This window comes from Euwallacea similis, chromosome 9 (assembly GCF_039881205.1).
Source record: "Euwallacea similis isolate ESF13 chromosome 9, ESF131.1, whole genome shotgun sequence".
NCBI classification, from domain to species: Eukaryota; Metazoa; Arthropoda; class Insecta; order Coleoptera; family Curculionidae; genus Euwallacea; species Euwallacea similis.
In genome coordinates this window covers 4748833-4769234 of record NC_089617.1, presented here as the reverse complement: position 1 = coordinate 4769234, position 20402 = coordinate 4748833, and the positions used below count along the sequence as shown (strand labels likewise).

Here is a 20402-nt window from a genome sequence, read left to right as displayed (position 1 = left end):
GTTAAACACCTCAAGTTGGTCTTGGAAATATGACTTTTGTTGTCTGTATGACTGTATGACCAAAAAAAAAGTGGAAACACAGTTGTTATCATAGTTTTTAATTAAAAGAAAAAAAAGATTTTTGGCAAGAAAATTACATGGAGAATTAACAATCACTGATCGTCTGCTTTAAAAATAGTGTTTGGTATTTTTTTATATTTTCTTCGCCATTTCATATGTGAATATTTTTTAAACTGAAATTTTAGAAAATATTTTTCCAAGTTTATCAATCAAGACTGCACATATTTCTGGCCATTTCTGACTATCCAGAATTGTTTTTCTTGCTTGTTGAAGCAGAGCTAAAGCTATTGGGCTTGTATACAATTCCTATACTGGGGTTTTTCATGTATGACACGCCATTAGTTTCGCTGGTCTTGAGAATTAAGATTTCCGTAAAAATAATTTATCTGTGTTTTTATTGTACAGATTTATTTATGGTAACATTTTTTGTAGTCCGTTATTGCGTTTTCAGATGCCTTAAAGTCAACTAGGTTTCAACTACTGTTTTATAGTATATCAGCACAGAAATGAATTCAGGCAAGGGGTAGATTGCTGATGAAATTCTTGAATTAATTAAAAATTTATTTGATTATTAAACAAAAATGATATATTTTGTGCTGTTAACAACAGAGTTATAGCTGACAAAATTCTTCAAATGAGCTGGCAGCTACCTAATAGCCACAGATGTATCAAGAAAAATAACTGGATATATTTAACTCAGCAAAAAAATCCCTTTAATATTTTACCCCTAACCAATAAGTTAAATAGCTTTTTTCTTTTACGAAATATAACTTTTAAACCACAAATAACCTCTTTACTTGCATCACCTATTAAGGTCTAAATATCACAGCCACAATTTCCCAAAACAGCCCTAAGTTACTCATTATTACCAGAACTTTGAGACTTAACTGAAATAACATTACTTGCTTTGCTCACTATCACATCTTCTTGGGGCTTCCATTGTTTGATCTCTTGCAGCCTTAAGGCTCTCTTCTAAACACCAAACAATATTAATTTTTTAGTCTTATTTTTTAATGGCACAACATACCTTCAACCTTTGACACCTCTCCCGCACCTCTTTCATATCCTTCTTAATCCCTTGAAGTTTCCCATGATAGGATTTCATTTTCATGAACAAAGCTTGTAATTCTTGTGAATACTGCACCTCTGATATGTTCAAGTTTTCACGATGAAATCTCTCATCAAGCTCTTGCTGCTTCACCCTTTAAAAATTTAATTTAATTTATTATTATAATATCTGGGAAAGATACTCTTACTGTAGTTCTGTAAGTCGAGTTTTGCAGTCCTTCAAAGGGGGTTCTAAAAGGTTTACCAAGCCCACTCCAAGGGTTTGGGCAGGCTGCAAGTAGATGTTATCTAGTCCTTCAGGATTGGGCCTGTGGGTTAGTTATAATTGATGAGGATGGGTTTAGTTTAATTATAAGGTGTTTACCTTAATGAGGACGGGTTTTGGGGCTCTATGGAGGCTTCCATTTGAGGCTATTTTTCTAAGAATGGGGGTTTTGCAGGGTGTGTTTTTGGTGAGAAATTAAAGTAAGTATTTAGTAGAGTGAATAATAAGTGAATAAGTAGAGTTTTATTATGATTTAATTTTAAATAAAAAAGATTTTTATTTTAAATTGGAAAGAAAAATTTTAGGTTAGATCTTTGATCTGTCAAATAAGGAACAATTACTAAGGAACTTTAATTTGTGACGTCACGTTAAACCACTGTTTTGAGGGTTTACACTAACCGTTGTAGTAAGAATTTTACATATTAAAATTTTAAAGCTATTAAAATTGCTGACATTAAATGTTGCTTTTTGGATCTTTTTTTGAGATGCTGACTATGAGAAAACATTTGTTTAAAATATAAATAACTCATTTACTAATCGACTCATTTTTGTTATTAAAGGTTTAAATTTTAAAATTGGGTAAGAACTTATGAACGAAAGTAAAATCGTTATAATAAATATAATTGTATAATAAAAGCACTAAAAACAGCAGTAAACGAACAGTAATTTTTAGGGATATAAACCATATTTATACTTGAAAATTATATATAATTATATAATTGTAGATAAAATGACTCCCCGCGATTCTTAATTACGTATTTTATATAACTGGTGTAGTGGGAACACTCGTACAGCAATTAACATTGATTTTTAATTGTTCTAGAAATTTTAGTTATTATATTCATCATTTGATAAATTTCGATAAACCAGATAATGATTTTAATTAATAATAATAATTTAAAAACCTCATTATGACGTTTTTTATGTGTAAGTTTTCATCCAGTTTTCTTCTTACGCCGACCCTATTTAATCGCCGGTGGTTGCGCTACCGTCCACTAGGCGCCCAGGCGGCGCTGCTCGCATTTTTTTGTTTCACGTCGCTGTCTTCTGTCGCAGGTCGCAGACGCCAATGCAATCGAGAAAATGGCGGCCGAAAGTTTGGTGGTGGAGTGCGGTGTCCCAACAAAACATTGAAAAACTCCCGGTAAAAGTTGGGAAAATGCGCCCCTTTGGCGGATAGTCGCGCCCCCGACCGTGTGAATTGCGAGTGCCCCAAAATGACGGCCAACATGTATCGAGTCGGAGGTAAGCGGAGGCGTTTTAATTAACCGGCTTTGCCCAAAGAGAAGTCTTCTTCGGTAATAGTCGTACTGTTTGTCTACGACTCATTATTTTAATCAATTTTTGGGGTGATGATAGCCACCTCTTGGCCCCCCTTGAGGGGACTTAAGCCCCCTTAGGGGATGGGAAAATGCAATTTTTAACACTGAGGATAAAAGTAGAGACTATTTGCATTAAGATAAGGGTATAGGTATTACCTAATTAACATGGATACTCGTGCAAACTGCCTGCCATTCAACACCCAGGTGCAACCGATTGAGGGGGGCTTTGTTTTATTTGTTTATTTACTTCATATTCCCACTTTTTTCCAATGCTTTTTCTGTGGTCATTTCTTCCCTTTTGTTTAAGTTACTGATCCCATTTAATTAACATTTTATTTAGGGTTTATTTTTGGTATTAAAATAGCATTAGACTTGGTCTAGGCTAATGAACTAGCAAGGCCTGGTCAGGCTTGAGACCCTCTGCATTATGTGAGTGTAAAAGGAATTACCAATTCTTAGATATTTTTAGCTTGCTGATAATGTTTATTTATCTTAGATTAAGTTTCTATACATTTGGCTAGAGGCTTTGGTAATGTTTGGTTTTATGAGCTTTTCAGGAAGGGGAAAGTTTGATGTTAGACTCTATGCGGGACTGGAACACTTTGAGTGAAAGAACTAGTAAAAAATAACACTAATCTTGCTTAATGACAAGGGGCAGATTGCAGTCCTAGTGATTTAATTTGAGGGTTGATCACTTGTTTAAAATGTAACAGTATTATGGTAATTCCCCTGGTTCCCAGCAATTGCACATGGTTATGACAGTTTGTAGATTACAACCTCAAAAGGTATATGAAGAGAAAATGTAAATTTTTTTCCTCTATATCTTATGATTTTAGGTATATTAAAACTAAGATGAAAAAATTCAAACTATCATACTTTTCTCCAACTGGAGAATTGGTGAACTGTATTATCACCCTGCTTCACTTTTGTTAAAATTTAAAAAATGGGCCGAAAATATTTATATGCACATGATCATAAGTTGTCAAATGTGAAGTTTTTTTTTTAAATAAATTCAGATTCAGTTGATTTTCAGTTAACTGAATTGATCTCTAATAATGACCAGCCAATCTGATCAGTTGAAAAACCAGCTAATTAATTCAGTTCAAATTAACGTTTCCAAAATGCTTTACTGTTGATCTTGCTTTGTTACTTAGATTGATACTGACCCTCAGTCTTTTGAGTTTTTCAAATTTAAAAATAAAAGCACAGCATTGGCAATTTTCAAATAAGTTTTCCTGGTTTCCATGCAAATTCTCAGTGACTCAGTCATTTGACACTCAGAAACACACATTGAAATTTTTGAATGTGAATTTTTGTAAAATGATTTTTTCTAGTTTAGGTCGTCCCTGGTTTCAACCAGGTCGGAGTTTGAATTTTTATAGATATTTTTTTGCTTAAACTGAATAAATTTAGGTACATAACTAATATTAAATCTGACTATTCAAAAAATGAATCATGTTTTAAAATCTTATATGGGAATTAAGGATTTTTAAATTTATATATAATGATAATAATAATATTCCTTTATTGCCCACCAAACCCATGTGAAACATATCATTAAGTAAACCCAAGCTTTTAAAAATAATTATGCAGTGTTGACTAATGCTAGGTCCTACTTAGATGCAATAATGGATTAAAATGAAGTTAAAATGATTTTAAAAGAATATAAAAGTGATCAGTACGTTATGCAAACAACTCAGTAAAAATATTTAATAAAAGCAGATTTCTTAGATCTCCATTATGATAGCTTTTCTCAGAATTAATAACCTGATAATATGGCTTTTTTAGAAAATTTACGCCCTTTTTTCTCTAAGTGCATACTCTTTCTGTATAAATTTTTATTGTTTGTAAAGTTTCTTTTTTGCTGAATTCGAAACAATTTTCGAATGATAGAATCTTCTATTAAAATTTGTGAAAATACAAAGATTTATCTATACATAAGGGGCCATTGAATATTATTTCCTTTAAAGTCCATTTTGATGAAGATCTATTCTCAAAAATTCCGGCCCCAGTTGAATGTAAAAAAACTTGTTTCACTTGTCAAACATGTTCAAGACTCAAAACTATGATTTATTATAGATTCAATGGCGTATCACCTATTTTTTTAGTTATTTGATATGACTATGCGTGTGTTAAGTAAATAATATAAGAGTAAATGTTAATAATTTTCTTAAAAAACTTTCAATTTGATACCAGTAGGTATGCCCCTAGTTTCAACTTAACTATGCATTTTTACGTTTAAACTATACTAGTATTTACTGAGAACTCATTGGCATGATGGGAGCTTTTTTGCAAGGTTACATGTTCTTATAAATTTTTGCCTTAATGGTAATTTTCTTGAAAAATTGAATTTGACTTCAGCACGCCCCTGACTCCAATCCCGATATTTTGTTCTTAAGTAACATCATCAGTGGTGGACGAATTTTTTTTTAAACTACTGTTGTGTTAGAAATGTTAATTTTCTTGAAAAGATTTCTCTCTAAGCTCTTTCATGAATTTCTATGTTTAAGTCCCTGAATTATTTTTTAAGGGGGGAGGTAGAGATTGAATATCTTTAAAAACTGTTGATTTTGGCAAAGATCACTCAATCCTTCCCCAGCGCGTTTCTGGTTTCAACTAAATCCGACTATAAACTTTTATACTTAAACTTAAGACAGCATGAGTAGGTATTTACTAAAAACTCATAAACGTATCTACTATTTTTTTAGCAATAGTTCGCTTCTATTTCAATCAATGTTGTAGGGTAGACAAGTATTTAGTGCCTAAATTATCTTCTTCTGAACATCCACTTCTGGTAAAAGGATTATTAAGGTTAAAAGGGTCATAAGTTCAGATGTAGCTTATTTTTTCCATTTCCAGATTACGTGTATTTTGAGACTTCATCTACGTCGCCCTACCAAATCCGCAGGATCGAGGAACTGAACAAGACCCCTTCGGGTAATGTGGAGGCCAAGGTGATGTGCTTCTACAGGCGGAGGGATCTGCCCCCTCAACTCATTCAACTTGCAGATAAACACCAATGTAAGTAGATTTTCTCAAAAAATCCCTAAATTTATCCTCATTTCTGAAAATTGGCGAATTTCCCTATCCGTTCTTGCAACAGTATAAATTGTAATAATCTGTTTTTGGTAATTAATAAAAAAATTTAGTGTCATTTGCTTGTGTTGCATTTTTGAGAATTCTGGAAACTGTAGTTCCAAGAAAAATTTATTCTGGGCTCATTTTGGTCAGTCTAAATCAGTCAAAAAATGGTTTAGTCAATTCACATTATTAAAGGACATGGGTAGAAATTCCACTTGAATCTGAGATTGTAAAATACCAAAAATAAAATAAAGTTATAATGTAAAAGTAGGAATGTTTTAACAACATTCGATATTTAAATCGTTCGCCATTAAGTCAACTCAAACCGACCAATATAAGAGACGTGCTTGCGCTGATGCTGTTAATCTTTTATTGTTTCATTGCGCTCTAAATAAGTGCAAGAGAGAGAAGGACGTAAACACTGTAACCCTCCCATGGGTGATGAATCAGTGGTTGTCTAGCAACGCGCTGTTTCTCAAATATAAATGTAACCACAATTTCTTCTCAATTTAAAATGGAGCAAATATCAAAAATAAGGCAAGTAGGCACCTTAAAAAGACTCAATAGAGAGATATGTTTATGCAAAAATCAGCCCTAGAACGGGGATGTTCTTTGTGAAACCTTATTGCTCTAAGCAAGACTTTGTGCAGCTTCATTAGAGTAGATTTAAAGAGCAGCTTCCAGCTTCAGAAGCTTGGGATTAGATATAAAAGTTTTAGTGCTTTTTGAGGGGGTTAGTCATGTTAATAGAAGCCACGGCTGTTTGAGCAGGGGGTTTACTGGGTCTCGATTGGAGCTGTTGCAAAATATTTAGCTTAAAAAAAAATAATTCAACATGTATTATGTTCATATATCGAATACTATGAATAACTATGTAAGATCGCGGCATTATCACTGAAACTCATACTTTCCTTTTTCGCGATTTTAAGCCTGGTTTATTGACTCGCCATAAGACCTTTCATACGATCCTGCTGATAAAATAAAGTTCTTCAGAAACTTACTAATGTGACATGAGCATCACTATCTGAACTCTGAGAACCTTTCGAGGAAACTCCAATAACTTTAGTCACTTGAGTGATCTTTAATGAGTAAATGCTTACGCATTCACCCTTAAAAGTGTCATTTTTGAATTTGGCTCTAGATGCGACTTAAAAGAACAATTGAAAATAAATTCGAAGGTTTATTCTGGTTAATACTTATTATATTATAATATAATATAATATTATATTGTTATTATTTCTTTGCTGTGGTACCACAGCGGTACCCATTCACCATCGCCATCATGGGCATATAAACCAATTGGGTTCGTTTTATGGTTCATTAGTTTTTGTCGTTGTACGGTTCTGTTTTTCGCACTGTACCGGTCTGTTTTTTGCGCGTATGTATGTTTGTGAATAACAATGGGACCGCAGTGGCTTTTTACCACAGAAAAGTAGATCTTCAATGCGAATTTAAAGTAGCTTTGATCGTCCTAATGGTTCCATTGGTTCGACAATATTACGACCCTTTTTGCGTCTTTCAGATTTTTGCTCAATTTAGTACGGGAAGTGTAGGAAATGCTGATTTTTCCTGAATGTGTTGTCAACATAGTATATTTTTATGTACTTCAAAACCGTAATAATATGCTCGTTTTACTACTGGAAACTCGGAAATTTGAAAAAACAGCGTGTCGTTGCGCAAATTACCCCAATTATTGTTTTTTTTTCGCTTTTGAAATATCGAATTTAATTGCTTGGGAGCACCCAGTGCGCCACGAATCGATTATTAAGGCTCTGTCATCGGCGAGGATAATTATTATTAAGCGTTAGAAATATGATACTGTATACAGACACGTTAGCTGCGTTACTTTGCACTAATCTCTCGTTGCTAGGTGTACGTCGAAGAATGCGAAAACTCCCTGATAAAAAGGGATCCTCAACAGGTGCAAACAATGAAGATCCTCCCTCTCTGGGTCAACACCACTTACATAAGAGCTATCAAAAGCTAAACATGAACGGAGACGGCTCTGGTCATATCGGACCTAAGACCTCGATCCGGTCATACGAGGCATTGTTCAGGAGTGCTTATTCAAAATTATTGCTTTTTCGGTCTCATGAGACCGAGGTCACCGATACCATTAGCGATCGTTTTTCTAGTCTAGTTGGTGCTTCTATAGTGGTCGACACGGAGAATGAGACTGACCAAACAACAATAAATAGGCTTCACATGGGTAGTGAACCCGGCGTGATTACGGTGGAACAACCTTCGAGCAACCTCATCCACCAGAGGTCTTTTTTGCCTTGTTCTTATTTGTCGCATTAGCTTGCACTTAAACTGGTCGCGTTTACTGTTAGGATTGATTTTCTACGGGTCTTACTTGCTATAAGCCTCGGACAGTAAAAGACAGTCTATTAGATTCACTAGATGGGTGTGCTGGTAACTTTTTCTGGAAGATAATTTCCATAGAAATCGCGAAGTTAACCAACAATGCTCTGTCTTTATTTCAACTTTTCCGTGGATAATATCTTCTTGGCAAAGTTGTTTTTGATTTATGGTACGCCTTTCCATGAGTGCGTCCGCAGTCGTTGTCGGGCATAGCGATTGCGAATGCCCCCACTGTGATGACAGGTAATAGCGATTTTAGACAGCTCAAAGCTTGAGCTACACTTAATAACGACAAAAGGAGGGTTGCCTAATTGACAAAAAATAACAGAAGGTTTTCGGTAATTTTTTGTTAATACGAATATTCAATGCTTTTTAAATAAAGAATAGATAGAAAATTTGTGACGTTTGCTGGTAGTTCCTTTTTTTCTATTGAAGTAACACAAATTCGTTGTGTCATGAGATCATATGTCACTGGTCTGGGTGACAAATGACAGCGATTTGTATCGGAAATGTCATTTCGATCTTATTGGTCACTGTCAACAGTTTGATAGTTCAAAAGAGGAACTGCACTAAAAACCCTCAAATATGCAGATTTATTGTCTGAAAGAAACAAAGGTAACGAGGATAGTTTTTTGACAGAGGGCCAGGTATGACGCCAGAATTGCCCATTTTCTCCCCAGGATACTTGGTGGCAACACTACTTCAAAGAGTCAAGCCACGCCCAAAGTGCAACAATAGTCATTCTTGCCAATTTATTTATTGTTAAACAAACATATAGGGCATCAGGAAAAGTCACTCATAAAAACCTAATATATTCGCCATAACACGCGATAAGATAAGAACAACTTCAATCTATTGATTCGTTAAACGTCGCTAGCTTATGCTCATATTGATGTTATGCAATTGTACCGTCGTTTGTTTTATTTACATAGGTGTTACGTAACCTTAGAAAGTAGTACTTGCTGTCATCACGTTTGATATCAACGTGTCTCATTAGATCCGCTGTAGTGATTGGAGGTGTCACTCAAAAACAGAGTGTTGATGCCGTTTAAGCACGCAACGCCCTCGGGATCGCTCCCGGCGTCCAGTCTCCACATTTTTTTGTTCGTATCGGAGCGCCGGGGCTCCTCGAAAGGGGTCGACTTTATTAAGGGGCATTATGTCGTTGCACATTTCGCCGATTTAATTTTACAGCCGGTTTCATTGAGCGCCAATTTCACACCCCTCCTGACGTGGGGTCTTTGTTTACTTTTTTTTGCAAAAAGAATCGAGAGAGGGCGACCCTGTAAGTTTGTGATTGTTGATATAGGAACAGAATTGCTTGACAAGTGTCAATCGCAGTTGTCCAATGTCAATTGTCGTTTGTCAACAGTGATGGGCTTGTACAATGACCTCTGAAATGTGAAACTGGCTATAGTCTATAATTTCGCATACAAAAGTATTAGATTATTAAGACGTCACAATATGAAAGTTTATCACAGTTGGCATGCGTCATTACTTATCACTGCTTTTTCTAGTCGTTTGTTATTTGGACTTAATGTTTAATTTTTAATTTCTTGTTCTAAGGAATGAAGCTAACCACAGAACCTAAAACTTCTTACCCTAAATTTTAATATTATTTCTACATATGACAACATTCAAAAGTTGATTTTGATGGTAGTTGACATAAGTCAGTGTGTGATTGTGGTTATTGTTTTTCTGGCATCTTGCTATGTTTCAGGTTAAAAATTTCGAGGTGGGGGGTGGGGTGTTGGTTTACACGAATTGAGTATAGTGGTCGAAATTTTCGGCAATTTAACGGCCGTTCCCCGGCAGCCACAGCAGCATAACCGCTCTGTTGAAGCGGCGGGAAGTGGTCAGATTCGGCGGTGGTGCACGGTGTTGTCGCGCCGCCCCCCGCCGGCTAATGAACGTCGCCCCGCAACCCGCGGGGACGGCCGCGACCCTGCGGCCCCCAACGTTCCCCCCCGCACCCGACGTTCTCCCCTGGTGGCGGGGGCGGGTGGAGGACCCTCCCCCACCAGATCAATAGAATATATAAGAATGCAGAGCGGCACAGCTCCGGATGGATGGGTGCTGCTGATGTCCTTCTTTGTGTGTGTGTTTGCCCTTTGCGATTATTTAATTCTTTTTTTTTTGTTTTTTTTTAGGATAATTTTTAATTAGCTCTAATTTGGGGCGATGACCTTCGAAACTATAAGAGGTTCCTCCTTCATTATTTTCATTTCGTGCATTTAAAGCAAAAACCAACTTCAAAAACCACTTCAATAAGGGCGATATTAATGTATGTTTAATCGCTTTTCAATTATTGTAATATTAGATATTTCAAATGATTAAATATGTTAATATCTCTATTACAGCAAAAGTTCTTTGCTTCTCTAAGGTTTTTTTCAACTTAAACATCTTAAATATTTATAAAGGGCTCAGAATAGACGATTTTGTTGAAGTTTTGTCGCGTTTTAATAGTTTTTAATTCAAGTTAAGGGAGAAATAATTTCAAGAATATTGCCGGTCCTATAAACATGATACACTAGTGACTTATTCAATTTTAAGCGCTGTAAAGGTTCTTTGTAATTAAGAAATATGAATTTTAATTCAATAAAAGTACAAGCATACAAGATCCAATTTTGAAAAAAGGAACTAAAGAAAAATGAGAGGTCGTACCGAAAGAGGTTAATTGAAAAATGAAAATTGCAAACAATAATTTGTTATTTGTGACTTAAAATTGTGAACGTTTGTAGAGGTTATGAGATTCAAGGCATTCGTTACTGAATAAAAGCTCATAATTGTGACTTCTTAAACAAAACAGTCTCATGCCGAAAGAGGAAAAAAAATTCAAAAGAAAAAAGTATTAAAACCCAAAAGTACGCCTGTGGTATTCATTAATATCGAAATCTCATAATGATTAATTTTATGAGAATAAATCAATTAGTATAAATAGGTTAGAAAATAAAGACGACTAAGAAAAAGTCGTTTGCCACACAAAATTTATAATAATTATATAAAAGCTATATAGGCACAGTACCCCACTGATTGCCACGAATAGTGATAGTCAAAATCCTAATTTGGCAGCAACGGTATTGTGGAAATCAGTGACATACGAAGGAGGCAATAACAAATTATAAAATCGAGTTTTTTCATGAAAAAAAAAAGAGCTATTGCATATTTAGGATATTCGTGGAAGTTCTAGGAAACCAAATACGCCACTGGTTTTCAGAAACATCGAAAAATCATAATTTCACGCCGTGTAGATCAATTAGGACAAATCGAGGGCATCCACAGGTAATTCAAATTGTCAATGATACTGATAATTTCCGAGAAACTATATTCTAAACTGGTTTTCTGGAAAATTGAAATCTCAGTGACATCCGAATAATTACAGGGCTATAATGGGAATAATTCTAAAGAGGCTTTGTTACTTAGAAAAGTGAATTTTCTATAAATATTAAAATATAAATTCCAATGTCATCTACAAGTTTACAAACTCGTACTGAATATATATACTGGGCTTAATTTATTTTTTATCCTAAACCTCCTTTGTAAGTCTGGAAATTTCTAATGTCGTCGATAAAATTACAGGGCTATATTGAATATGAATCTGAGGATGTGTTTTTGACTGTACAGCAACATAAAAGCAGGGGAATATAAAACACAATTGTCAAATAAAATCCAGCAGCGACAAAAAAATCAAATAAAAAAAATTCATATAAATATACTAAACACAGGAGCATAATAAACTGGGTAAAAAGGGTAAAAATTAAATAAAGAGTATCAGAAATTCCTATATCTAAAAACGTTGTGATACGCAATTCTATAAATATATCTAGCAATAATCAACAACAAAACATTAAAGGGGGAAAAGTAAATTTGGCGAAAATAGCTGTATCTTAATGTACTATGATGTATACTGAGTACAAGTGGGAAAAAGTCCGCTTAAGTGGAATAAAAGCCGTGAGGTGTCGGGCTCGATTTTGAAGTAATGACCAGGCCCAAAAGAGGAATAAATATGAGTAATAATTTTGAAAAAACTACAAATTTTTGTAAATTTGAAATTTTTGACACCATTCAATTACGGAATGTCGAAAATTGGGGTTACGTCCAAACCAACATGAATATTCAACATTTCGTGGAATCTCCCTCCAGTAACCCCTCCCACCTGTACTACCAACCGGTCCTCTACATGGCTTCATCTTGTGGTATTTTCAAAAACAAAAAGTGTATTTTGTCTCAGTTGCAGATGCTGATTAAAACCCAACTCAATTTCCTCTCATCCTCCCCTCTCCTCCTCCGGACCCCCCTCTCCCCCCATCCCAGCCGCGGTCGATAAATCCCAAACAACAACGCACATTTACTTACTTTAGGAAAAATAATTACACCGACCCCACCTTCATATCTCCCGACACATCTGTCTGGGGTTGCTCCGGTCGAATCGATAACGACAGTATGTATTTTATTAAAGTCATGACACCCGCTTTACCTATACACTGAGTGTAGGCAGGTAAAGCCGAAGGAGGAAAAATCTGAAATTTTGTCCGATGTGATAGAAACGGGCTGCGTAGATTTAATTAAATTTTTTGCACCGCCGAAAAACGACCTCCAACCCTCGTGTGGGCCGGGGGTAGTATGGAGGGCGAGCGGGGTGATGGGTGGTGGGCCACTTCCCGCCCCGGCAGATCAATATGTAAGAATGCAGACGCGGGGTGGTATTGCTGCCTGTTGGCCGGGATGAATGATGCTAATCTTTGTCCTCGCGTTTTTATTTTTTTATTCATCCAATTTGCTTGATGAGTGCATCAAAAGTCCGAAACGTTGTCTTTGGAAAATTTACGTTACGCTGTCCGTCTCCTTTCCATGGCGATTCCGCTCCGTTTTTCTGGGTTCAAATGCATAATATTTTATTGCTGTGTATAACTAAGCGTTGTTTGACTTCCGCCAATTATGCCAAACCGTTATTTTGCCGTGCCAGTACATAGCGAAATTGATGAATTTTAATAATTCATTTATAGAGGTGAAGATGTAATTTATTAACAAACACACGTGCAGGATGCCATTGCATGACAAAAAGAAATAAACTGAAACATTCCTCGCCAATTTCCTATTGAATTTATTTGATTGATGTGTTTGGTTAAAAAGTAAGTTTGAGTGTACATAAATCGTTAATTAATTTTATTAAATTTAATTAAATCTACAATCAATTTTATAAAATTTGTTTATATCGAGCATAATTCAGATTAAACCGTGTTAAATCTGATTTATTAAATCCTCTGATTAAATCGCTTTCTATGTTCAACGATCAATGTTAGTTAATACAGACGAGATTTTTTCTGTTGCAGGTGCCTTAGATGAAACGAATGGTAGTCCAATGTCCGATTCCTCCTTGTCCAGCGACCTGCTAAGTCCAAAGCAGCGGCATCAGATGAAGCACAGAGAATTGTTTCTATCGAGACAGGTACATCTTTCATTTCCATTATTTATGAGGCAATTTTCCTCATATTTAAGCTACAATTCAATACAATTCTGAGTGCTTAAACTCGGCTGTGTTTGTAGGTGGAAACTCTGCCAGCAACCCACATCCGCGGCAAATGCTCCGTGACTCTCTTCAACGAAACCGAAGCCCTCTCGGCATACCTGAACAAGGATGATATGTTTTTCTACTGCCTGGTCTACGATCCTACGCAAAAGACTCTGCTCGCTGACAAGGGCGAGATCCGCGTGGGCAGCCGCTATCAATGTGACATCCAGCCCCTGTTGCGCGAGGGAGAGTGTGACCCTCGCGACCAGACGGAGACGGAGACCCTCGTGTGGACCCCCGGCCACAACCTCACGGACCGGCAAATAGACCAAGTGCTCGTGGTGTCGCGGAGTGTCGGGACGTTCGCGCGCGCGCTCGACTGCAGTTCGAGCGTCAAACAGCCCTCGTTGCACATGTCCGCGGCCGCGGCCAGTCGGGACATCACGCTGTTCCATGCGATGGACACGTTGCATCGACACGAGTACGATCTGGCAAGTGCGATGTGTTCCTTGGTGCCGTCCAGCGGTCCGGTGTTGTGCCGCGACGAGATGGAGGAGTGGAGTGCATCCGAGGCAAACTTGTTCGAGGAGGCCTTAGATAAATACGGAAAAGACTTCAACGACATTCGACAGGATTTCCTGCCGTGGAAGACCCTGAAGAACATTATAGAGTACTACTATATGTGGAAAACGACTGATCGGTAGGTTGGGTTCCAATTAGTACTGTATGGAGGAATTTTATCTTTGAAAATAACAAAGTTAGAGGTTTTTCGAACTGCATGATAGATATGTCAAAACTGACCCCGCCGTCATCTTAGTTAGAAAAAAAAACAGTTGAAAATAAGTACCGTATCGAGGGGTATATGAAACGCGATACGTAGTGGATAAATATGACGGTAAATTTAACGTAAAATGCTATTTGAGGTCATGATTTGAGTTAATTTTATTCTTCGGACTGTTTTATTAAGGAAAAATTTCTGCGATTTTTACATAGCGAGAAATCTTGCGTAGTTTGTTGCCAAGGCAACCGTAAAAATTCAGTTTTCGCGCCCTGATCTCTCAAAATTTTAGATACGTACAACAAAAAAGGGTGAAGGCAGTGGAGGCGGAATCGAAGCTGAAGCAAGTCTACATTCCTAACTAGTGAGTTCGTATTAAATCTTTAGATCCCCTCAACGAAATCTAACCCCGTTCGTTTCAGCAACAAGCCAAATCCGGCAGCCCTCAACAACAATAAGGGTGTGCTGAATGGTAACAGCAACGGTACAGGCGAACCCGTGGTCTCATTGGGGGGCAAGGCATGCGAATCTTGCAACGGTAAGCATGTAGTTAGTAGGTTAGAATATTGGAAGATATTGAAAGATATACTGAAGTTGGAAATGCTACAAACGAAGGTATATGGGCACTAATAACTTAGGAATCAATGTTTCTTAGTGTAAGGATATCATGGACTTTTTTGGCTCCAATTGCCTTTCCGCGTGAAAAGTAACAATCATATGACAGCATATAGACGATTATTAGAGTAAATATAGTAAAAAAGGCTCAATTCTAAACCCAGCCAATGTTGAACATAAACGTGTGCAATCCATCTTAGTTGTTACAAATGATACGAAACGTGAAACCAAAGATCACTCCGCTCTTCGTCTCATATTCAGATCACCATTAAGGATATGGGGAATTTAATTCCAATGCATCACTGCCATTTTGCGATTCCTTTCTCATGCTACCCGCTGTCGACATTCTGAATTATAGAGTGATAAACTGGTCATATCCAGAAAATCTCCTATCAGTGTTCTGACAAGTAGACAGAGTTAAATTTTCTTCATAATGGCCAATATATCTATCAATGATCTAGTACGTGTATCAAGAGGATAATACTGTGCTTTATATCATTGTTTCAATTGATGTATTGGCTCAAAGTTCTTTTGGGGTGTATCATGCGATGAAATGTCATTGTCATTATAACGGTGTCGATTTTTTTCAGTCACGGGTTCCACTCAATGGTATGCGTGGGGACCGTCACACATGCAATGCAGGCTATGTCAGCAGTGTTGGTCCTACTGGAAAAAGTATGGCGGGTTGAAGATTCCCACGAGGTTCGGGGAAGCAATGGATTTCGAAAGCGGTGGTAAAAAAAGATCCGGAAGCGACGTTGAGGACGACAAAGGAATGGGGCACAGGCCTCATCGGTGTAACATTGGAGGTTGTGGAAAAGGTACGTAATTTGTGTTCCCCTGCCATCTTAATATCTAATGTAATGTTCTCTTTAGAATTCAAGCTCAAAGCCCATCTAGGCCGACACTACGCCACTGCTCATGGGATAGCGGTGCGCGCAGGATCTCCGCGTCCCGTAATGAAGACGCGGACAGCGTTTTATTTATTGACAACGCCGTTGACGCGACTGTCACGTCGCCTATGTCGAAATATAATGCGGCCACGGCACGCCGCTAGATGTCCCTCGTTCGCCATCAACATTCAGGCGGTCAAGACGGAGTGTGCTACTCAAATGGTGCCCCTGCGCAATCCACGTTTACCTTCAGTTATTTAGTTTTATTTTAGGCCAACAAATCGCAACAAGAACTGCAAACTCTCACATTGTATAGAAAGAGGAATAGGGGGAGTGTGACGGTAATCGCATCTCGATTGGGTCGGCCCGTTGGAGCGACGCCACAATGGCTGATTTTGACGGATAAGGTATGGAGGTTTTCCCCTGGTTGTTACGGGTAATCTGCTGGTTGCTTGATAGTTATTAATTCTTTTCTCAAGGCGCTACTTCCGCAACCGGACGTGGTGGCTTTCCCGAAGCCTCCCAAAGCTGCCGATGGCAGTTTGCTCTACGAACGAGTGCCCAATAAACCTGAAGCTGAGAAAATTCCCCTTAACAACATGTCTCCGTCGCTGAAGCGGAAAACTTACGAAGAATTGAACGGTATTGATAGTAAGTATGTTCTTTAGCCGCCAGAGAGATTTAAAGGATGTTTCTTCGAAGTTACTAGGTATGAGTAAGGTCAGGCCTGTGACGTCATGTGTAGCCTAAACAACTTGATTTTCAAGTAGATAAGTTATCTTTATCTTTGTCCCTTAAAGTCGGATATTCGAAATAAACTATAGTGGCAAAAAATTTGATAAACACGAAAATAAAATATAAAATGATAGTGGGAATTCATTTAAAAAGTGGTAAAGGAGACGGATCTTTAATTAACGAAAATTGACCGCTCATTTATACCTTCAGTTTATTATATCAGCGATAAACTAGTGGTGGTAAATAGCGGAAAGAATGATGTTTGAATTTTTTTCAACATGATATTCTAATATTAACCGGTAATTAACAACCTGAATTAGTAATAAGTCCTTCAAAAACCGCCACTCGAAATAATAATCAATGGTAGTGTCTGACGTCATTAGCAGAATAACCAACCACCAGTTTTGTGAGGTATCTAGATCGAAGAAAAATCCTTTTTTTATCTGTCATTTTCACCTAGTGGTAGTGGCGTTTAATTTATCATTATAAAATTACAAGAACGTTAATAATTAATACTTAACACTACTGACATTCGTTTCATTTATATTGGCTTCTACTCCGACTTGGATTGGGACGACGGTAAGTGTCATTTAGTTCATTTGTCATACGTGCTAAAAACTTCACGAGAATCTAAGAACAAATAACAAAACTCTGTTATATAGAACATTTAAGAACTCCACACTCTCTTCTTTAACAAGTTGAAATGCACTGGTGGTTATCTAAAACGCGCATTTTTCCCTCTGGGCAGGTTCCTCCCTAAACGCTCCCTCGTCGAAGCGCATGGCCAAGGAGTCGGTGCCGATTTCGGGCCGCCATCCGACGGTACTGCCTCCGGCATTGCCTGGGGTACCGCCCCTCCCAAGCCCATTATCAGTAACACCCTCGACGGCCGAGCATTACCAAGCCGCCATGATGGCGGCGCAGGCACAGCTACCTCCGGGTCTGATGCCTCACCGACAGATGGCGCAGGTAAACGGCAAGCCGAAGATTGCACAGATGACGCGCTCCGGGTCGGGGCGCAAACAGGTGATCAGCTGGATGGACGCGCCCGACGACTTGTACTTCAAGGCGACTGAATCCAATAAGTAAGTGAAATTTTCACTTTTACCCCTGCAATTTGACCAGTGGTAAAAGTTATATTTAGAATAAGGGAAATAACCCTTAAAGTTAGTAAAATGCCGAAATTTGGACTCTTAATTCCCTGACAATACACATAATTTACAAAAGTTTCTGTTTGTCTTATTTCAGGGAATTGAAGGGTACATCCACCATTGCATAAAGCAATGCTTAATTCGGTTGTGTTTGCAGGAAACTGAGACGTCAAATACCGTCTGCGGATCTACGACGCGCAGCGCGGAAACCTTGGCGAACCTTGAAGACCAAACTGGATCCCCTTCAGGTGGTGGTTCTTGATTGACAGCGACTTTCTTAGAATTAAATCAATTTCAAATGTGTCAGTGCACACAATGGACGCAAACGCGGAGATTTGTGTAAAAATGACGAACATGTAAATAGAGTGAAAAAGACTTTTTGCACTGTAACTCTCAAATGTCCTTCTTTTTTTATTGTTGTCAAATTTCAATTAAATAGTTGCGATTGTGGCAGAAAGTGACAACAACGATCCAAAGAGACACACAAGATTTTCAACCTGCATCTTTCGATTTGTTAGCCTGTAACAAACGATTTTTTTCGTATCAGTGGGAAATCAGTTGGTTGTAAATCTGGCTTTAAAGCTGGTCATCCTGTAGCAATATCGCAGACATATTGTAAAACACACGATGGACACTTGGAAATGGAAATATTTGTGATCTAAGTGATAAGCACAAGATTTTGTCGACTAAATTATGCAACTTTTAATTCTTTGTTTTATTTATTAAGTATATTGTACAATAACGTAATATACGTGGCGGGTATTTTCATTTTTCCAATCCACCGACGCTATTTTCCTGACCTCTAATGTGTTTTTCGATGTCGGTCAGAACCAGAGATGGTTTTGATCTGCATCGGAAACAAGAAGAGGAAAGGAGAGACGAAGAGCTAAAATTGAATTCATGGGGAACGTTAAATTTATCTACTTAAAGTTTAGGTGCGTAATCCTTTTCCTTTCATATTCCCCAGTAGATCCTCTAAATGACCAAAAGAAGAAAAGTAGTAAAAGATTAGGGAAGTGAAAATTATTTTATGAAACTAGAGTTAGCAGGATCACTGGCGAAGGTTGGCAATTATACCCTGAATTTTCGAAATACGTATAATAAAACTGTCTTATTACGGCGCCCTCTATGTTTGAATAGCCAAACTACTAATAGAAGAAATCTGCCTATGTTACACAATAATGGTTAACGTGGTTTGTAGCTGGCGCCACGAATCAAAAAACCACGTCATGAGCTTTTTTCAAAATCTTAATACGCCTTGCTTCATAAAGAATATGGAGCGTTTAAGAATGATTGTTTCTCAGTTTAATTGTAATATTAATATAATGACTCTTCCAATAATAAAACTATTTGAAAAGAATTGAGTTTTTGTGGTTTTAATTTATGTAAAATCGTCGTGAAACTCATTTAAGAAAAGTATTTCCAAAATATCACAGAATCCACTCAAGAAAAAGTGTTAAAGTAATATACACTGCAAAACTTTCCTAAATTAGCTCCTTTGGAGTTCTGGTCGATTCCCTCAGCAGAGGTTTATCTCAACTTATGACAATGAAAACAAACGATGAATGCAGAACGGTTCACAACCGACGAATAAGGCTTTGCGTTTTGAAATAAAACAATTTTGCACTTAGTGCAATTGAAAATTTTTAGGTTCAAAATTCTCATAGTTCACGACGATTTAGTCATCAAAAAAACAGTGGCGAGGATGACAATTTTGTGCTAAAAAATTAAATAAAAATTGAGTGTTCTGATTTCAACAAAATTTGGTTCCGCAGTAGGCGTACGATACAGCTTTGATATGCCGCGGTCGAAACTTGAATCAGACAACTTCAATTTTTGGGACCAAAAAATATCATGGACTATACATCATGAAAATTTTTAACACAAAAAATCGAAGTTGTCAGATTTGAGTTTTGACCGCAGCATATCAAAACTGTATCGTACGCCTACTGCGAAACCAAATTTCATTGAAATCAGAACATTCAATTTTTATTTAATTTTTTAGCGCAAAATTGTCATGAACGCCACTGGTTTTCCAACTAAAAAATATAGGACAAATCATGAAAATTGTTTCTTGACAAATTTCATTTTCAGGAAAATAATAGCGTAAATTTGACATCGAATGATGTTCTGGTGAATGATGTCTTCCCATGCCTAATTGATACAATGCTCATTATTTTATCATTTTGACTGTAATATATACGAGGCGTTTAAAATATAGCTCAAAGTACACAGAAATGAAGATTTGTTCATTTTTTGCTATCTGTTTTGTTCATTTTTGGAACATAAATAATTTTATCTCCATTATAAAAAAATTGTGCTTTATAAATTGGCGATATATGTTTACATTATCTACACATTTTCAAATTGCTATATAAATAGTCATATGGTTGGAACAAAAACGTAATTTGCAGCTTTAGTGAAGTTAGAATGAAGGAGAAGTCCATATAATCAAAGTAGACAATGTCCACGATGTTTTTAATGAGTACGTGATTAATCAATGTCATTAGACAAAGAAGAACAAGGTATGTAGATGGAGTAGAAAATGTAAAAAGATT

At 37.0% G+C, this 20402-nt stretch overlaps 2 protein-coding genes across 3 annotated transcripts; one reads left to right on the top strand and one right to left on the bottom strand.

Annotated features, from left to right (window-relative positions):
- Positions 1-578: 578 nt before the first annotated feature.
- Pldn (Pallidin) lies at positions 579-1681 on the bottom strand. The gene is made up of 4 exons (XM_066393234.1): positions 1493-1681; positions 1317-1436; positions 1088-1262; positions 579-1032 (listed from the first exon to the last, which is right to left on the bottom strand). Exons 1-4 carry the CDS (start codon positions 1531-1533, stop codon positions 916-918), a joined length of 453 nt encoding a protein of 150 aa, XP_066249331.1. The 5' UTR covers positions 1534-1681; the 3' UTR covers positions 579-915.
- Positions 1682-2451: 770 nt separating this feature from the next.
- On the top strand, positions 2452-18550 carry MTA1-like (metastasis associated 1-like). Of its 2 annotated transcripts, none has more exons than XM_066393002.1 (12): positions 2452-2638; positions 5575-5736; positions 13494-13609; positions 13708-14372; positions 14743-14814; positions 14873-14988; positions 15656-15886; positions 15942-16180; positions 16231-16365; positions 16438-16600; positions 17442-17778; positions 18002-18550. In XM_066393002.1, the coding sequence occupies exons 1-12, from the start codon at positions 2611-2613 to the stop codon at positions 18108-18110; spliced, it is 2373 nt and encodes a 790-aa protein (XP_066249099.1). In that variant the 5' UTR covers positions 2452-2610; the 3' UTR covers positions 18111-18550. The 2 variants fall into 2 exon arrangements, with proteins under 2 accessions (XP_066249099.1, XP_066249098.1); XM_066393001.1 differs by having other exon boundaries at positions 16438-16609.
- Positions 18551-20402: the final 1852 nt, after the last annotated feature.

Bases quoted from the DNA above. Each gene is read 5' to 3' on its own strand.
- MTA1-like (XM_066393001.1), top strand. From the start codon at position 2,611: ATGACGGCCAACATGTATCGAGTCGGAG. The intron at 2,639-5,574 runs GTAAGCGGAGGC...TTCCATTTCCAG, and splicing joins CAACATGTATCGAGTCGGAG to ATTACGTGTATTTTGAGACT. The intron at 13,610-13,707 runs GTACATCTTTCA...CTGTGTTTGTAG, and splicing joins AATTGTTTCTATCGAGACAG to GTGGAAACTCTGCCAGCAAC.
- Pldn (XM_066393234.1), bottom strand. From the start codon at position 1,533: ATGGAAGCCTCCATAGAGCCCCAAAACCCGTCCTCATTAAG. The intron at 1,263-1,316 runs GTAAGAGTATCT...AAATTTTTAAAG, and splicing joins ACTCGACTTACAGAACTACA to GGTGAAGCAGCAAGAGCTTG. The intron at 1,033-1,087 runs GTATGTTGTGCC...TTTGGTGTTTAG, and splicing joins AGAGGTGTCAAAGGTTGAAG to AAGAGAGCCTTAAGGCTGCA.